At 37.5% G+C, this 19834-nt stretch overlaps 1 protein-coding gene across 1 annotated transcript; it reads right to left on the reverse strand.

Moving 5' to 3' along the window:
* Window positions 1-15456: 15456 nt before the first annotated feature.
* Window positions 15457-16828, reverse strand: prlh2r (prolactin releasing hormone 2 receptor). The gene is made up of 2 exons (XM_060878902.1): window positions 16793-16828; window positions 15457-16665 (listed from the first exon to the last, which is right to left on the reverse strand). Exons 1-2 carry the CDS (start codon window positions 16826-16828, stop codon window positions 15526-15528), a joined length of 1176 nt encoding a protein of 391 aa, XP_060734885.1. The 3' UTR covers window positions 15457-15525.
* Window positions 16829-19834: the final 3006 nt, after the last annotated feature.

Raw genomic sequence — 19834 nt, forward strand, 5'->3', positions numbered from 1 at the left:
GGCAGACTGAATTCTCCACCATATCTTGTGCCCAGTCTTCCCAGGCTTGGCTTTGGATCCACCAGGACCCTGACCAGGATTAAACAGTTGCTAAAGATAATATAGACATGAATAAATGATTTAGCTTACAGAACATTAAAATTAAGTTTAAATAGAATTTACCCGTTGTGTCTTTGTGAAGAATGGCCCACTGAGACATGCCTACTGACAGACCTCAGTAAGGAAGAATAAAAACTCAGAACATGGAAGAAGAAGAAGAAGAAGAAGAAGAAGAAGAAGAAGAAGAAGAAGAAGAAGAAGAAGAAGAAGAAAGATTTTTAAGTTTGGGAGAATACTGGAGAATACTGGTGAAATTAAGAAAATCTGACATTTTGAAGTATATCTTCCAAAAATGTTTCGAGTGACTAATATAAAAGAAAGACTTCTACACTTGACTGGTGACTCATTACAGTAGCAGTGTTACAGAGTCAAGTGTTAATCATAGCTCACAATGCTTTTTTCCCCGGATCAGCGCTCTGTGTGATTATGGAGAACTGTGAATTAGGTTAGAGAAATGCAGTGCTGTTACAGGCTCAGATATGGCATTATCAATTCACTGCTCTGTGTGCTCAAATAGAGACATGTCTCAGGAGAATGAAAGTGTACAAGAACAAACATGAGAGAAAACTGTTTTCTGAGAATAAACATACATCAAGCTAAATTCAACTGCAAGGATATGGGCAATGAGATATATAGAAGTGCACTGGCCTGACATGGATACTAATCAATTCTGCATGAGCACAATATGGTTGAGTTTAGACATGCTTAGAACATGTACCATAAATGGCCTAATGCTGGCGCAAGATTTTGGGCCAAAAGTTGCCTTTACTGTGTGCTTTGCTCTATATGAGATATGATCATATCAGAGTTGAGTTATGTCTGCGTTCTGGCAGCCAGACTTGAATGGGTTCATTGCTATTTATCGCTGTCATAGCACTATGTGGATGAGGTGAAATGATGAAATGTTTGCCAGCATTGAGTCATTATTCATTTGCGTTCAGGGTAAGATTTTTGTTTTGTTTTGTTTTGTTTTTTAGTTTCAAATCAACAATCTGAAGCAACACACAGACAGCATATTTTACCATGTAGAGCAGTGATTTAAGTGAAGTAGGAACACTTCTCTCCTAAGTGACTCACTTTGGACAGTGAATGCTTAATTAGACATCAAGCATGCATCGGCGAGACAAAAAACTGTCAAAAAAACAGGACTGTTAAGCACCAATTTTGTTCAAGGCGAAACACACGCTAGAGATGTGTGAATGAATGTAAATACATTATGCAGAATGGCTACAAATAGAAGGTACATTATTGTTAATTTTATAAAGCTTAAAAGATGTAGGAAACACAACTAATCAAATATTTCAAACAATAAACTGTCCTGCGCACATCTAATTGAAATTAATTAGGTACTTGAGTGATGAAGCTGAGGACAGTGCAGGTTTCTATTTGTGTAGATTATATATTCTGTTACAGTATATATATACTGTATATTGAGCTCAAATTCAGAGGCATGAATGTATTGCAATTAAATATGAATCTTGGAAAAAATCATGTCTTCTGATGTCTTCTGATCATTTTAGCCCATTACATATAGATTTGTACATTAGTCATTTTGCAGGCAGATGCTGCCCTTTTTTCATTGGAAAAGTGTTTTTAAGAGCTGCTACGCAGCTTTGGATGAGTGAGATTAATTTCTATGGGCCATCCATCCATCCATTTTCTGAATTGCTTATCCTACACAGGGACATCCATTCATATATTAAGGACAATTTAGAGATGCCAATCAGCCTACCATGCATGTCTTTGGACTGGGGGAGGAAACCAGAGTACCCAGAGAAAACCACCAATCCATGGGGAGGACATGGGCACAGAATGTGTGAAACGGTTGGCATTATGAGGCAGCCGCTTTAGCCGCTTTCGGATATTTAAAAAAATACTGTGTCAGTGTAAATTCCTTAAGCATATGATTCGGTTGCCTACCAACCTGACAGAAAGTCTTCCCTCCTGCACTAATATCATTGTCATTTGGATGCAAGAGTAAAATATGGTGGCATATGCTTTGCATTCATGTCATGCACAGCACATTCACACATTCAACCAAAAACAGACACACAAAGAGTGTCTTTTATTGCAATGCACTTTACACATTTTGCCCTTTGTCTACCGATCACAGATTGAATAAGATATCCAAAAACAGTGTCGTTAGTCTGACTCAATCCTCTCACCCGCTAGATGGTCATGCCAAGCAGCACTTAGTGATAATCTTTCTGAAATGGATTTAAGATGATATGATGGCAATAGACAATGATGAGTAGGAGGACATTCAGTGCAAAACAGCCAGAATCTTATAATAGAATATAATAAAAATGTTACAGAACAGGACCATGGATTGATCAGTTTCTGTTTACTGGCAGAATCTGTTGTATTTCCATGAGGATCACTGTGAAGACAGTTTCTTTAGAGTTTGAAGATTCTGTCCTGGTTATTTCTGGAATGAGATATTGCTCACAAAATGGAAAAGGCTCATATAGCTGATTTTTTAGAAAGTTGTTCTCACAAAGCACGAGACATTACTGACGGCTAACTCTAGGATCTGAACAGATGCCTGGGTGCACACAGAGCTGTAAATGCTCACTTTCATGTGCTTTGTTACACACCGTAATGATGGACTAGATAACAAACAAGCAGATGGGCTCTTAGCTTAATACCCATAGGATCTAAACAAGTTCTTCACAGATGAGCTGCTTCAGTTTGGGCCCTTTGTCAGAGAGGAGAAAGAAAAGACACTATAAACCTTTTTTTTTAAGATACAGATTACAGACAGCCAATGTCATCCAAATTTCTCAATGCCTTTGTCACACAAAGGCTTTTTTTCTGAAATGATCTGTGCCAAACTGCAAGTAAAAATGAGAAAAGACTTTTTCCTATACAAAACAGATGGAGGAGCTGAGAACAATCATGGGCCAGAAATGTTTTTCAGCACTGCACCTAAAAGGCAATTAAGTCTGAGCTAGTCAGGAAATTAAGATCTAAAAATCTGATAATCACCTCTGCAAAGGCAAAAATTATAGAAGAAAAACTTCTGAAAGTTGAGTTTAAACAATTTTACAGTCCTGTAGTGTAATGTTATATACAGAATGTGGCAGTGATTGACTGTTAATAATAATAAAAAAAATCATTAATTAACTGTTTAATTAACTAGTTATAATTATGCTTTTAAGTCTTTTTATGTTATGGCATTACTTTATGGACCATCTGGGCAAGACAGAGACATGGCCTGTAGTTTTTGATAATACATTTCAGTGTGTGTAATGCTGACACAGCTGTTATACTGTACAAGCATACCTAATTTCATAATTTCATCTATTACCTCATCAATGCATTGATGGTCCCCAAGTTCATGTGTTTTCTCCGAGTGGTATCTTGGGAAATGGATCGATTGTTGTGAACATACTGTGTGTGGAGATGTCCGAACATCTAGATGTCCGAACTGGCTATCTTCAAACAACGGGTGAAGAAAAAGAAAACCTTGAACAGTTTTAGGTTGATGGTATCCTAAGTCTGTATCCTAGTGAACCAGTGTTAATGTGTTCATAGATAGAGACTTAAAAGCATGCCTCTCTGGATAAGGATGTCTGCCAAATGCCGTAAATGTGAATAGTGTCTGGTTGAAAGTTGAAAGAGTAGGCGTTTCATGATGTAATGTCAAAGGGAATTTTGGGCATATTCCTCCTATGTGAGAAAGCTTGCTCTTGCTTCAGGTCATTTGTGACAAAGTTCATAGAAATCTTCCTATTTCTTGATTAGCCTGCCTCTTGATTAGCCTCTTACCCATTCGCTTGAGGGTGATAACCTGACCTGACACTGACTGTGTCTCCCAGCTTATCCATGAATGATTGCCACACTTGTGATGTGAATTGGAGTCATTTATCAGAAACGAGCTCTGCAGAAATATCTCTTTGCCATTATTACTGGAACACGTTTTGAAATAGCACACTACCCATCTCATATTCTGTGAATAGAGCTAGGAAACAGAGTCTTGAAGAAAATCTATCTGGTTGCCACCAAAACAGCACTGAGGAATTGAAAGTGGGAGTAGTGTGCATACTGCCTGTGGGTTTATTGTACGCCTTGTGCAAAGATTTCATGAGCATGTTTTGTTGAACTACAGAATGTCCTTTAAAATTGGACTTGAACCAGGACTTTGCACTGAGGAGTTGATGGGTTTTTGTTATCCTGGGGGTTTCCAGTGTCTTGGGAAGCATGAGGACATGTAATAAGGGCATATGTGTAGGTGGGGGGAACTTAAGTCTTCTCAGAGGGGCAAAGAGTTGGCACCGGTTGGTTACTTAGAGATCTGTTTATCAATGTCCTTGCTGAGAATGGCTATGTAGCAAGATTTGGGGATTATGAGGTCTTCTTTATTGTTTCTGGGTCATGAACTTGAAAAGGGAGAAGAATATTGCCCTTCTAGCTCAATGAGGCATGATGTGCTTGTGTTGATTAAATGTTTTATGATCAGTAAATTCATTAAATGGATTTTTAGTCCCCTGTAACCAGTCGTGCTTTTCTAATGCCAGGTTGATATCCAACAATTTTCTGTTGCCACTGCTATAGAACCTCTCTGACTGCATATTTTTTAGGAATAAAATGCAGTGTGGTGCATCTTGACTAGGGAGTCTTGACTCTGTATTGAACTGTATTGAAGTCTCTAACCCTTCCTCTAAGTCACCTACTTTATCTTTAAATGATGGGTTCAGGTTAGGATATTTTAGAATTGGGGCAGTAATGAGATTTATTTTTATAACTGTAAAGGCTTGGTTGGCCTGAGAGCTTTAAACTTATTTCCTTAAATGCACATTTTAGTGGTGTTGTGATGTATCGGGGACAGCTATGGAATAAAATGTCTACATATAATACCCGTTAAATTGGTAAACCCTAAAAAGCATTGCAGATCCTTTATATTATGATGGTGATGGTCACTTTTGAGGCATTTATTATAATTCTATCTCTACTGATCCTAAAATACAACCTTCTCTTTTGATCCTTTGGCTTGCAAAACTTGCTTCATGTATTGTGTGTAGATCAGAGAATAGGAATATATGCTTATTTACCTATATTGGATAGAACAAGTAGATGACCTGATCATTGTTACAGTGTTGATGTATTCTTGATGTAGGACAAACGATAAATGTGTGATGTTGGACCAGTAGAATCAGAGAGCAATTTACTGGCATAGTAATAAGGTTTGTGAGGAGCAGAGCACAAACTTTGTCCTTACTGAATACATCCCAGAACTCATTCTAACATGGTTTGAAATGCATGTGTTGTGGCAGGACCAGGCTGTGATTTCTTGTCCAGACCAGGAGATTCTTGGGCTGTGAGATTGTTGCCATGGCAACTCTAGTACAATCGAATGATGGAAGTTTCCATGATGACGATGAAGGCCACTTCACTATGCATTGTCCTTTTATCTATTCAGAGGGTCCTTATTTGGTGAGTGATGACTCCCTCACTGACCAGTACCACCTACTGTAGAGCTTGAACACAGAACACATTTTCAAAGGCTTCATGGAACATTTAGCTGCATGGGGTGCATGGAACATTGAGCAGTATTGGAGTCTATACAGTATCTGGCTGCTTCCATATCAATGAGTATTCAGTTTTCCCTTTGAGTTTATCAAAACATGCCTGAGAAAGGTGTGTAAATGGGCTTTAAGGACAAATGCTGAACAACATGATTGTTTTGTGACCATAGACATAAAATATACATGTTCACATACCAATAGCAGTAGAACACAGATTCTGTCTTCTGTGAAGAAGACTCATGACAAGCAAGTTATATCATGTCAATGAAATTAACAGTACGCTCCTCCACTTTCATATCATCTTTGCATACTGTTAATTTCATTGGCAAGACATGGCTTGCTTGCCTTGAGAGCCTTCTTTACAGAAGACAGAGGCCAGTTAATTAGATCTGAATCATAAAGTTTTGAGTGATCATATCTAAAAACTTTCTCAAACTGCTCACTGGTTGAATGCATCAGTCCCCTGCCTGGGTTTAATGAATACACAAGAATGTAGGTAGTTCAGCTATCTGTGAATAGATAATATAGAAGAGCAAAATCTGATATGATTGCGAAATATGTGAAGAGTCCACAAAGGTGATGAATGTAACTAAGTGGAGGACCATCAGGACACCATGATCACTTGGGCTGACAAGAATGGCAGAAGGATGACATGATTTTGTGAGATGGTTTTATAGGATTTCATACATTAACATCACTGTTACAAGGTAAAGTCATTGGTCACAAACACATGAAAAAACTGCCATGTTGATCCTCCACATAGTCACAGAACCTTTATACGTAATTAAGGTTCTGTGACTATGCTGATCCTCCACATAGTCACAGAACCTTAATTATGTATAAAGTCGAGGACGTTTAATCTATTCTCAACAGCCACACCTGTACAACATTTATAAATCCACTCACTGTTCACTTCTTTAGGAACACCAGTATACTGGTACATTCATACAGTTATCTAATGAGCCAATCCTGTGGCCACAGAACGAGGCATTATATCATGCAGATACAGGCCAAAATCTTTATTTATTGTTCATATTAAACATCAGAATGAAAGAAATGACTTCTGTGACTTTTAGTCATGCCATTTGTGTTGGTGACAGATGGGCTGCTTTGATTATTTCAGAATCTGCCGATCTTCTGGGATTTTCACACATTGTCTCTAATGTTATTGTTGTGAAATCACAGATTTCCCATTCTTATTTTTGATGGAAACATTAACAGAAGTTCTTGACTTGCATCTTCATACTTAGCATGCTACTTAGCATTGTGCTGCTACCACCTGATTGGCTGACTGGATAATTACATGAATATTTATTAAAGTGTGAGTCATTTCCCCTTTCAAGCAGTCACTGGTAATAACTGTTACTTTTGTACAACATATTGTATTGCCCACTTAGTGAACAAATCATGAAGACTTAATTCCTCCACTTGTTTATTTATTTTCCTTAAAATTGTATTTTATTTACAAGAAACACACAATCTGTAACTACATGGAAACTTTAACATGAATGTGAAGACGCAGAAAATTGCTTAATTGTTGCCACTTCTTTCACTTCAGACCATCAGAAACAATTAGAGAGGCATGAAGAGAATCAGAGAGGATTCTTCATTTAAATCCTACATTTAGGTTTGCATATACTATATATTTGTAACATCTAAAGGTAGTATTTTCTTTTACACACAGTGTTTATGAACATACTCAATATACATATTCGTGGATTACATAGCAGGCAGCTGTCTTTTTGTTTTAGATTTTAACTAAGGAATAGAAAATTGACAGCCGAAATGAGTTTCCTCCGCAGGGTGGCTGGGCGCTCCCTTAGAGATAGGGTGAGGAGCTCGGTCACCCGGGAGGAGCTCAGAGTAGAGCCGCTGCTCCTCCACATCGAGAGGAGTCAGCTAAGGTGGCTCGGGCATCTGTTCCGGATGCCTCCTGGACGCCTCCCTGGGGAGGTGTTCCGGGCATGTCCAACCGGGAGGAGGCCCCGGGGAAGACCTAGGACACGCTGGAGGGACTATGTCTCTCGGCTGGCCTGGTATTCCCCCGGAAGAGCTGGAGGAAGTGTCTGGGGAGAGGGAAGTCTGGGCGTCCCTGCTTAGACTGCTGCCCCCGCGACCCGGCCCCGGATAAGCGGTAAAAAATGGATGGATGGATGGATGGATAGAAAATTGACATATGATGTGTGTTTTCACAAGCATGTCAAAATGTCTATTTTTTAATTTAAAAAAAAGAGCACGTTAATAGGAAGTATTTCATATATGCTACCAAAAAGATTTACAAGATTTACCTTGCTTACACTGATCATTTTGATTGTCATTGTATTGCCTGAAAGTTTATATGTTTAATTGAAGCATAAAATACACTAAATTTCTTTTTCAGTTTTTTTTCCTTCTTCTTCTTTCCTTCACAATCACAGTACCAGGAACTTCCTTATACATATATGGTGATAATCACGTCATACTATACTGATCATTTAAAAAAATAGGAAGATGTAAAACGAGCAAAACTAGCAATTTTCTAAAAGTACTTGGTAAACTCTTTCATTTTTAATGACAATAAATATTTGAATAATACATTTATGGTTTGTATTTATTTATGTTCATATTTGAGAAATATGTTGTCGAGAGGAAAGGTATTAGCATGTGAAGCACGATCTCGATGTGTGTTCTGAAGTGGCTCTGCACACAGGAAGATGGGGTGGATAGAAAGACAGCACTTATTCTGGCCTATAATAAATGCCCTTTAGCTGGCTAGTGTCTATCTCTGCTCAAAGCTCTACTTTCAGATCTCAATTTAGTTTTCATCCTTTTATCCTAGTGTAGGCGAAATTGCAAAAGCCAACATGGTCTCTTTCATTTCCTTCTAATTACTAAGAAATTAGTATTTTCTCCCACTTTTGCTTCCACACTCTGCAGAGCTTTCAAGTTAGATAATAATTGGGTTCAAAATTAACATTCACCTACCACTCATGAAAGATTTCTAACAAAATGCATCAAATGTCAATCAGTTCACATTTCTCATTTTGGAATGAGACAGAATTTTTCTTGGTATATTTCAGACTAAATGTATTTGTGCTGTGCTTAACCCAGTCAGCTCATGATGGCTATAAATATACTGGGAAAAGACATCATTTATCAGAATCAATAGGCTTTCAATAGCCACATTTTTAATTGTGCCTTTAAGGATTATGAGCTTATTACTAATATTTATTCAGTTACAACTAACAGTTATTAAAAAATGAGGTCATGAATTTACTGATTCTTAAAAAATATCAATAATTAAATACATAAATAAATGTATGTACTTCTGCCGTGAATGGACTATTTCACATAAGAGATATTTACAATACACAATTATAACTGAATTTACATAAATTAACAATTCAAAAGTTTACATAGTGTACACTTGATTCTTATACTGTATGGTGCTACCTGGATGATCAGTGAATTGTGGGGGTCACTACCCTTCAGAAGCTATATAAAATATTTACATCTTTCCCAGAAAACAAAATAATAATTTACACCAATCATCCTGTTCAAAAGTTTACAGTCCCCTGGCTCTTAATGTATAATGTTGTTTTCTTGAGTATCAGGGAATGTTCGCACCTTTTGTAATAGTTCGTTCGAGTCCCTAAGCTGTCCGAAGTGTGACATGAAGGATGAAAGGAACAGTCGTTGGTGCTCAGGACAAACAAGGGGCTCATGAACATCTATCACAAAACATAAGAACATCATCATTGATCATCCAGGTATCTGTGGAATTTCAGTTATTATTATGTCTTGTGAGTTATATGTAAACATTTTAATTATTAACATGTTATGATTCATGTTCAGGAAGGAACAGTCTGAGGATGACCTAAGTCAAAAACATAGACCATTTATTTATAAAGCTAATATTTTCATTTAGGCCTCACAAAGCAAAGACTACATTAATTGGCCCCATCTATTTCCTAAATTGTTTGTTCTTGGTTATGTTCCTCAAGGACTGTGGTAATAAGACAAGAGGGCTCTTAGCCCATGCCTGGGGACTCAGAACTTTAGAGGTTTAATGCATTTTCTATCAAATACTGCCTTGAAAGCCCTGGATGAACTTTAAAAAAACAACAAAAAAAAAACCAATGTATTACTTTTATAGACAGTAAAGAAATGGAAATATGCCGTGCTAAAGCCTTAAAAAGTAAAGCAAAACTATATTGTATATGATCAAGAGCACTGTAATGGAAATAAATCAATGAATGTAATAAACATCTTGATCATGTACAATATAACATATATTATATGATCCGGATTAGCTGTTGTCAATTCATTTAGTTGATTAAGCTTTCAACAAAGTAGCTTAAGGAGATCATCATTAAAAATGTAAAAATCAGCAAGAGTGTATTTTGACAGTGGCTCAGTGTTGCTTTTTAATAAATGTATGACTATTACTGCAGGTAAATGTATTAAGTCAAAGTAACTTCCATTTATTGTTACCACACAGCATCCTTTATACATTCTTTATTATAAGTAATCTGACTTTGACTGTAATGCAGGTTGTTTTTGGTTCCAACTTATTCTAAGGCCTTTTAACAATAGCCTTGTCATGGTCTGGTCGGTAAATAAAATTTAACAGTAAAGTTCAAATGGGAGTTATTGATTCAGCAAGTCAATATTCTTACTTTTTTCAAAGTTGTTCTAGCATCGTGCTTCAAATCATCATCCCACTGGAAAAAACGTACAGTCCAATGAGATCTGAGGCATGTGGTTGGATCTCAAATGCTTTGTATACTAAAAATCATCCTTCTGATCCTGTCAACAGTATAACATCAGTCACAAGAGAGTTATTTCCTTTCCTCTTGATCAGATTAATCTTCTTCTCATCTGTATATGAACTTATGTTTTGTAGCCAAGCAAATTTGTTACAAATGCAATTTCCTCAGAATGTAGTGCAATGACAAGACCAATTGTGTTGTTTTTACTAAAGACATTTAGGCCTAAGATAAAATGATGAATAAGAGTTGATAGACGGGAATTTCAACTTTTATTTCTGACATTTACATCTAAATTTATTAAATAATATGGAACATGGTACCTTTGGTGAAAAATTAGCAAAAGTATAGGAACAAATATTCTTAAAGGAAATTAAAGTAAATAACACTTTGCTGCGGGGGGCACGGTGGCTTAGTGGTTAGCACGTTCGCCTCACACCTCCAGGGTCGGGGTTCGATTCCTGCCTCCACCTTGTGTGTGTGGAGTTTGCATGTTCTCCCCGTGCCTCGGGGGTTTCCTCCGGGTACTCCGGTTTCCTCCCCCCGGTCCAAAGACATGCATGGTAGGTTGATTGGCATCTCTGGAAAATTGTCCCTAGTGTGTGATTGCGTGAGTGAATGAGAGTGTGTGTGTGCCCTGCGATGGGTTGGCACTCCGTCCAGGGTGTATCCTGCCTTGATGCCCAATGACGCCTGAGATAGGCACAGGCTCCCCGTGACCCGAGGTAGTTCGGATAAGCGGTAGAAGATGAATGAATGAATGAACACTTTGCTGCATATCCAAATATTAGATATGATATCATAGGATAATTTGTGGCTCATCTCTGTATTTCATCGTGTTTCTTGCCTTCTGATTCTTACTTCGATTGAGTGGTTTGCATCTGGTGTTATTGCCTCACTATTTCTGCTCCTAATGTTTCCTTCAAACAATGTATTGTTATACCTTCACCTTTTTGGGCTTTTGTTCACAGCTCTCACAATGTTTCTGTCGTCAGCTGCTGTTAATAATAATAATAATATGTTTAATTTATATAGCGCCTTTCCCAAGCTCAAGGACGCTTTACAAGGTACATAGTGTAACATACATATTCGTCGGACATTTGCCCAGGACGAAGGATCACATGCAGCTGCATGAGATAATAGAGAAGACAGGACTATACACAAAAACATACAGTACATATGCAATAAATACATAATACATATGTGTACATATGTGACTCCCAATACATATGCATTTACTGATAGTGAAGGTTGAAAAGGTGGGTCTTAAGCCTTGATTTAAATTCAGACAGTGGTGATGGTTCTGAGTGCAATGGGTAGGGAGTTCCATAGCGTTGGAGCAGTGACAGAAAAGGATCTGCCACACAGAGGATAAACGGTATCTAGGAATACAAAGAAGTTCAGAATTTGAGGACCAGAGTGATCGTGAAGGTACATATGATGAGAGAAGATCGGAAAGATGAGGGGGGGGGGGGCATTTAGTGCCTTATAAGTGAGCAGTATGAGACTGGCAGCCAGTGAAGATCAAATAATATAGGGGTGATGTGGGCAGATTTTTTTTTTTTAACATTCTGGCAGCCGAGTTTTGTATGTACTGTAAACGTGAGATTGAGTGAGCTGAGAGACCAGAGAAGAGTGAATTGCAGTAATCGAGACGGGACGTAATCAGAGCATGTACTAATGTTTCGCCATCATTTCTGCAGATAAAAGGTCGCAGTTTGACAATGCGTTGTAAATGAAAAAAAGACGTTTTGGAGAGGCTGTGAATATGAGCATCAAAGGATTGTGAGGGGTCGGATATGATACCTAAATTTTTAACAGTAGCTGAGGGGAAAATCGTAGTAGCATCCAGATCAAGACTAAAGTCCACAGAGTTGTTTTTTATTAGAGATGGAGGACCAGTTATCAGAATGTTGGTTTTACCCAGATTCAGGCTAAGAAAATTTGAGTGTAGCCATAGTTTTAATTCGCTAACACAAGAGGAGAGTGAGGATTTTACATTAACAGAATCTGGTCGACAGGCAGTATATAACTGAATATCATCAGCATAACAATGATAGCTAAAACCATGCCAACGAATGATGTTGCCAAGCGGCTGAATGTACAGAATGAATAGAAGTGGGCCAAGAACAGAGCCCTGTGGGACACCCTGTTTAAGATAGACAGTAGGAGATTTGGAATTGTGTATGGAGATGTGATATTGCCTGCCCGTGAGATAAGAGGAAAACCAGGATAGTGCAGAGCCTGATATGCCAAATTCCGCTAAGCGGGAAAGTAATATCTTATGACAGACAGTATCAAAGGCAGAGCTGAGGTCTAATAACAGAAGTATAGAGAGACTACCTGAGTCTCCAGTGAGTAAAAGATCATTAACAACCTTTACTAGCGCGGTCTCCCTGCTATGCTGTTGGCGGAAGTCAAACTGTTGGTTTTCTTGGCTGAATTGTTCAGTGTACACCAGTGGTTTCTTTATTTTTCAGGATATTTCAACAAACAATCTGACAGGACTCACCTTGCTAATAAGAAACTTTGCAGTCAGGTGTTCCAATATTTTGATCGCTTGAAATATTGGGTGTGTTTAAACCAAAGCTGTCATGTTCTTTTAACAAATCTAGATGTAAATATCAAAATGGAAATCAAAAATTCTGATATATTGCCTCATATTCATCTTTTGTTCTTAAACCAAAATGTTGTAAATGTATATCAATCAATCAATCAATCAATCAATCAATCAATCAATCAATCAATCAATCAATCAAACACGTTGTTCAAATACTCTCAGAGGGGATGGTATAGTGTTTGCATGTTCACAGGATCAGCTCACTATGATTTCAGTTTGGATATATTTCACTCTCACTCATTTTCTACTGCTTATCCTAACTACCTCGGATCACGGGAAGCCTGTGCCCGTGATCTCAGGCGTCATTGGGCATCAATGCAGGATACACCCTGGATGGAGTGCCAACCCATCGCAGGGCACACACACACGCTCATTTACTCACGCAATCACACACTATGGACAATTTTTCCAGAGATGCCAATCAACCTACCATGCATGTCTTTGAAACCGTAGTACCCGGAGGAAACCCCCGAGGCACGGGGAGAACATGCAAACTCCACACACACAAGGCGGAGGCGGGAATCGAACCCCCAACCCTGGAGGTGTGAGGCGAACATGCTAACCACTAAGCCACCGTGCCCCCAGGATATATTTCAGTGAATTATAATTTATATTTCTAAATAGACCTTATAAATCAAAGAAACAGCATGCACATTTGAAAAATCATGAAGCTGACAGATATCATGTCATTTGTTGCCTTGTTTGAAGATATCATTGTGAATTTCATGAACAGAATCATGACTAATTGTAACATTACTCATCCACTTACCTTTCTTGAAGTCTTAGATGAATCATGTCTATAATTCTATGTTCACACTTCCAAGGAGTGGGCTGTGTAACCCTTTTTTTTTTACTTTTAACCCTTGTATGATGTTCGTATTTTTGTTACTCAGCCAGTGTTCGTGGGTCTGGTGAACCTGCTACATTTTTGGGTTTTTAATTCAACACAATCAAAAATTTTATGTTAAAATACTCTACAGATGTTTACTTCATCCCAATTACAAGCAATATAAACAGCATATATGGTTAATATTTGCCCTTTACCTTTATTACATCACATTTTTTAATTAAAGTGATACTCTTTTTTTGTTGTTTTTTAATAAAATGTAATAATAATAAAAAAAAGAAAATCAAATTTAATCAAGTTATGAGTGGGAAAAATTTACAAATTTATAAGGAAGCAAAGTTTTTCAAAACTATTGGTTTATGAATATGGGTCCCACAGACCCGAACAACATACAAGGGTTAATGTTTTATGTTTTTCTGTACAGATTCAATAAAAAAATATATATTTATAGTTATATTCTTGCAATGTATGAAAATGGCCAAAATATATAAAATACATTTTAAATGTATGGTAACTGGAATGTCCATGCTATATTGTATAAAAGTATATAGAGTTCAAATATTGAACAGTGTATTTTATTTGTTTGATCCTGAGCTTGGGTGAAGTTTTGCATGGCCATGTTGTGTTTCTGTAGGTTTCCTCTGAGTTGTACAGTTTCCTCTAACCTGACCAAAACAGGCAATTAGATTCACTATTATTCACTACATTGGCCTTGGTGTAAAATAAATGTGTGCATAGACATAACCTTTGTGCAGCCGGTAATGATGGTCCCTTCAAAAATTTGAGCTCTGGATGTTCTCCTCATGCCTGTGTGGGCTTTCTGACATTTACTTTAGTTTCTACTCAGCTTCAATTTTCACACATTACCAAGATATATTTTGAAATATATTCTTCAAGTTAAGTTGATGTTCAAACATCATTTATCTAGGTGCAGCATATAATGCAGCAATGTTTACTGCCCTTTTGTATTTGCCTTTTCTTTCTGTCAAACAATGTTGCACTTAGGTGTTTACAATTCTCCTCACAATTATTTGTAGTCTGTTTACTGCTGACAGATTGAATATTGTTTGTCTATCACTGACAGATGTATTTTCCACCTCCAAGGCCGTTGGCTCATTTGTAGCTGTTGCAACTCCTTTGGCAATATTCCTTGAATGGCTTCGCATTAATGTTTTCTTCAAGTAACCACACTTCATTCCATACTATATGAAGCTGGGTTTTATACTAAATTGTTGTGTTTATTTCTCACAGTTTTCGTTAAAGATGTATACATATATACACATTGGAGACATGTACACACTGATAAAAATGAACAAATACAATGTAGTTTATTCACAATGTATGCACCAGTCCATAATTTCATGTTACAACCACCTGTGCACACTTTACAGTTTGTTTTATAACAGTACAAAATGACACAACACACAAAACCTACACCCATGTTTTAGTAAATAATCACATCATTACTTACTACTGTATTAATAACACATGCAGGACAGCTAAGTATTAATACTTACAATTACTATTAAGATAGTTCAGGATTTGCACAGCGTACATATATACAATATATACACTCCATCCTACAGTTCCTTATGCAGTACACGTTTACATAATCATGGTGATAACTTGTTATGGTGCAGTACCATTCTAAGAAGGTATAATGCCGATGGCTGATGCGACTGACTAAATTTCATCTTGTATTGTCTTGCTTGCAGCCATGGGAATACCAGCCACGGTGGAGCCGGTGTGTTGGCGGGGAAATCGACTGGAGGTGGTAGAGCTGCTTTGGGCCTGAGATTGTCTGGGCCTATGGAACATGTTGCGGCACAAATAAGACAAAAACTTGTCATGCAGAGAAGCATAGATAAAAGGGTTAAAGCATGCAGAGCTCATGGCTAACAAATGGCATGAGATCTGGATCACGTTGACATGACTCTTGCTCAGTATAACAAAGTCAGTGTCCAGGTCACGGATGAGGTTGACCACCTGCAAGGGAAGCCAGGAGAATGCAAAACACAGCACTGATATCAACAAAAGGCGGAAGGTCTTGCGTCTCTTGCGGCCCCATTTCTCCTGATTGGAGGGAATGGCAGCTATAAGTCCTTGTGTGGCACGGTGCTGAAGGTGGCACGAAATGGCACAGTAGGATATAGACACAGCTGCAAGGGGGACAAAATAGGAGAGGAGCAGAAAGAAGCACGAGTAGATGAGCCGACCAAGCTCTTGACCTTGCCAGAACTCCTCACACACGGCCATCTGATGACCTGCAGCGCTCAGATCCAAATACACAGTGTGTAGTGTAGCAGGGATGGACATTACCAGGGCACAGAGCCATATGCTTAGCACCAAGCCAGTGCAAAAATGCCGCCCTACACGTCGACGAATGGGATAAGCAACCACAATGTAGCGGTCTACGGCTATGGCCGTCAGAGACAGGACTGCTGCAAAGACAGTCGCAGTCTGCATAAGCGTGACAAAACGACACATGATGTGCCCAAAAACCCAGCCACGCTCATCAAAAGCATAAAACACAGTCAGGGGCACACAGAAAAGACACATAACCAAGTCAGCCAGGGCTAAGTTTCCAATCAGGAAGTTTGTTGTGCTATGAAGCTTCTTGTTCAGTCCGATGAGAAAGAGGAGAAACAGGTTTCCACAGCAGGCTACTAGGACTAGCATGGCATAGAGAGGGACAAAAAGCATCTTTAGTTCCATCAGAAGGTTTAGTCCATTGAAAGAGGAATGAGATGGAGGAGATACATTTAAAGTGGTGTTCTCCCAGGTTCCATTCAGGAGGGAGTCCATGTTCACCACAGCTTTCACCTGTTATAAATAAATGCATAAGTATTCTATGGCAGCACATACAGATTGCATGTCTTACATGTCATTTGATCATTGCTGAAATGGTGAAAACTACTGCTATGTGTGTGTTTTGAGAAAAGGGTCCTACCAGTGAATTACTTTTTGGAAATGGATGAGGATGCATTGGTGAAGAAGTTATATACTTCTCTGAAGACTCTTGACCACTGAGAGACTCAACTATCCTGATCAATCTTCTGTAATTCTAGGCTTCTTTAAAAAAAATCTATCGTCGCCAAAATTAAAGACCATGAAGGTTTTGAAATAATGCACAAACTGAGCACATTTTGTCTGTAAAATGGCTGAAATGCTTCAAAACTTTGATGTGAGCCATTCAACATTACATTGTTCATATAATAGCTGTACATTTAAAGAGAACGATCCTGTTCTTCAGATGATTCAGAACTAATGACATGAAAAAGTTCCACTGAGCTGTGGTTGCTTCATTGTTTGGTGGAAATTATTATAAATAATTACAAAATCAATGATCGCTTCATACTGTGTTATAGTATTCAACCAACAATCAGCTTGGTTCACAGAACTTCAGAATCACTGAATCCCTGAGTTTTTTTTTTTTTAACTCCACCAAGTGTCTATGAAGGTTAAGTGTTTAAGCCCATGAGACATGTTCTAACCATTTATTAACACTCACCTCTGGTAATTAGATCACAAGTAAACATTTGAGACAGAAATCTGTTTACACCTGGCATTTCATGTGTATTGAACGTGTCTCCAGCCACCACTTGTAATTGGGTTTTGTGGCAAGGCAGTCTTTTTTTGTTATTTTGGCAGTGGTACTTAGGGTCCTACATTTGCTTACATTTACTATATCAACATTTAAATAAACTGTGTCAGTATATTAGTGCTGTGAGCAAATGCAATGAATACAAAATCCTTTGAAATTTATTCATTCAATTATTCGTTTGCTGAGCAGCAGGAAATTCCTACTGAGACTATTTTCAGACGATCCCAGCAGGTTATCATGTGAAAAAAATGAAGCATAAATGATTTAAAAGATTAAACAGAGGAATTATAAACAACTCAATCAAGCATGATTATATATTGCACACCTAAGTTATTTAAACACAAAAGAAAAACTTGTATATCTCAAAATTAAAAAAAACCCTACAATCATTAAAGTAAAATAGTGAAATAGCACTGGTCCCAAGTTCTGTTCTGTATGGACCTGTTTCTGTGCATGTTCTTCCTGTGTCCTGTCTCCCACATTCCAAAGACATGCTGTTAGAAGGATGGGCTAATCCAAATTACACCTAAGTGTGAATAAGTCCCTAGAAATATGCGGATGGTGCTATGTGATGGACTCGTGTGTCATCCAGCTTATATTTCCACCTTGTGCCCAATGTTGCAGGCTCGAGATCTATTAAATGACTGACCAGTATAAAGTGATTGCTGAAGATGAATGAAATAATAGCACAGCAAGTTGAGTGTAAAATTTGCACTATACTAGATTCAGTGTGTTCTATAATTTATTTCATTGACAAGGGCTAAAAATAAAAATAGATATTCTAGGTTTGATGTTCATGCTCAAAACTGGAAGATATTCCACTCATTTGAATGGGTACCACATTCAATATTTCTGTAATTCACTAATATGTACAAGTATTTTGGCTGTATTCCCTCTAATGCTTTAGATACAAAATCAAAGAGGCTTTAATTGCCAGCAGATGGCTAGTGAAGATTACAGTCATGTTTATCTCTTCTGTCACTTCAAATAAAACACAGAGGACTATGAAATATTGAACCTAATGTTTTCTGTATTGATGCAATATCCATGTCATAAATAATATGCGCATAATCTAAATTATGAAATAGTATTAAAGGAAAATAGGATTTAATGACAGGTTCTTTATTAATTATTAATTATTTTTTTCTATAGTTTTTCTATCAAGCTCACAGAACTCACTTCACATATTAGTATAATTATATGTATATATGTCATTTTCCATAATGTTAATATCATCTTAGAGGTTTGAAATAGCCTAGCACAACATGTCATCAGCATACAAATGAAACCTTATGTACACAGTATGTTATATGCAAAACCGTTAAGATACAGTGTAAATAAATACAGACCCAATATTGACCCCAGAGGGATAGCAGTAGTAAACAGTCTGAATACTGACTCCAGAGTTTTAGACAGAGTCTGTGCTGTGAGGTAACTATAAAATTAATTACAAGCTGATTGATTGAAGCCTTGAGAAGAAACAGCAGGGAACACATAATAACATTAACAAACTAATTAAATTGCTGATCTCCTAAAATTTTTACGCACGACATTGCACGTATGTCTCAAGATTTTACACAGAATGCTGTGAAAAACTAATATTAGCTTCAAATAAGAGGTCAGAAGAAACTGGCCAGATTGGTTGGAGCTGACAGGAAGGATATAGTTATTTGATATAATCACTTTTTACAACCGGATCAGGATCCACTCCTGCCATATGGGAATCTGAGGCTGCGGCATGGGCCAAAACTGGACAGTTCAAAATGCTATAGAAAAAGATCAGATTTTTTTTACAGTCTTCAACTGTCCAGATTTAGTGAGTCTGTGCCAATAATAGCCTCAAATTGTTGTTCTTGGCTGACAAGAGTAAAATCTGATGTGACCTTTGTAGCTCAGTCGACCATCTGATCATTCTCCACTGATCTCTCAAATCAAAAAAAGGTGTTTCAGACTGCAGACTCATCGCACACAAGATGGTTTTTGTATTAACTATGCCACAGTTAAATCATACATTTTCTTCATTCTGTTGCATGACCTGAAGCTCTTGATCTGTATCTGCACGATTTTATTTGTGTTGCTGCTACACGATTGGCTGATTGGAAAACTGCATAAATTAGCAAATGTTTAGGTGTTCCTATTAAATTGGTAGTGTAGATTAGCTGGTATTTAATAGAAGATTAAACACAACACATATCAAATAAAAACCAAGACCCTTGATTTTAATAGTTTCTAAAACCTACAATTACTGCCATTGTTATTAGTCAAATAAACAAGACCTTTTTAATTGCCAGTTTATACTGATTTTTGAAAACTGTAAAAGCTTCACAGTGTGTCACATTCACAGCATTCACTAATGCTTTATTCTTTCTTTGTTTCAACTTAGAAAAA

The sequence above is a fragment of the Tachysurus vachellii genome, chromosome 10 (assembly GCF_030014155.1).
Source record: "Tachysurus vachellii isolate PV-2020 chromosome 10, HZAU_Pvac_v1, whole genome shotgun sequence".
Taxonomy (NCBI): domain Eukaryota; kingdom Metazoa; phylum Chordata; class Actinopteri; order Siluriformes; family Bagridae; genus Tachysurus; species Tachysurus vachellii.

Coding starts and splice junctions, on each gene's coding strand:
- prlh2r (XM_060878902.1), bottom strand. CDS start 16,828: ATGCATCCTCATCCATTTCCAAAAAGTAATTCACTG. Junction 16,666..16,792: donor TTCCAAAAAGTAATTCACTG/GTAGGACCCTTT, acceptor TATTTATAACAG/GTGAAAGCTGTGGTGAACAT.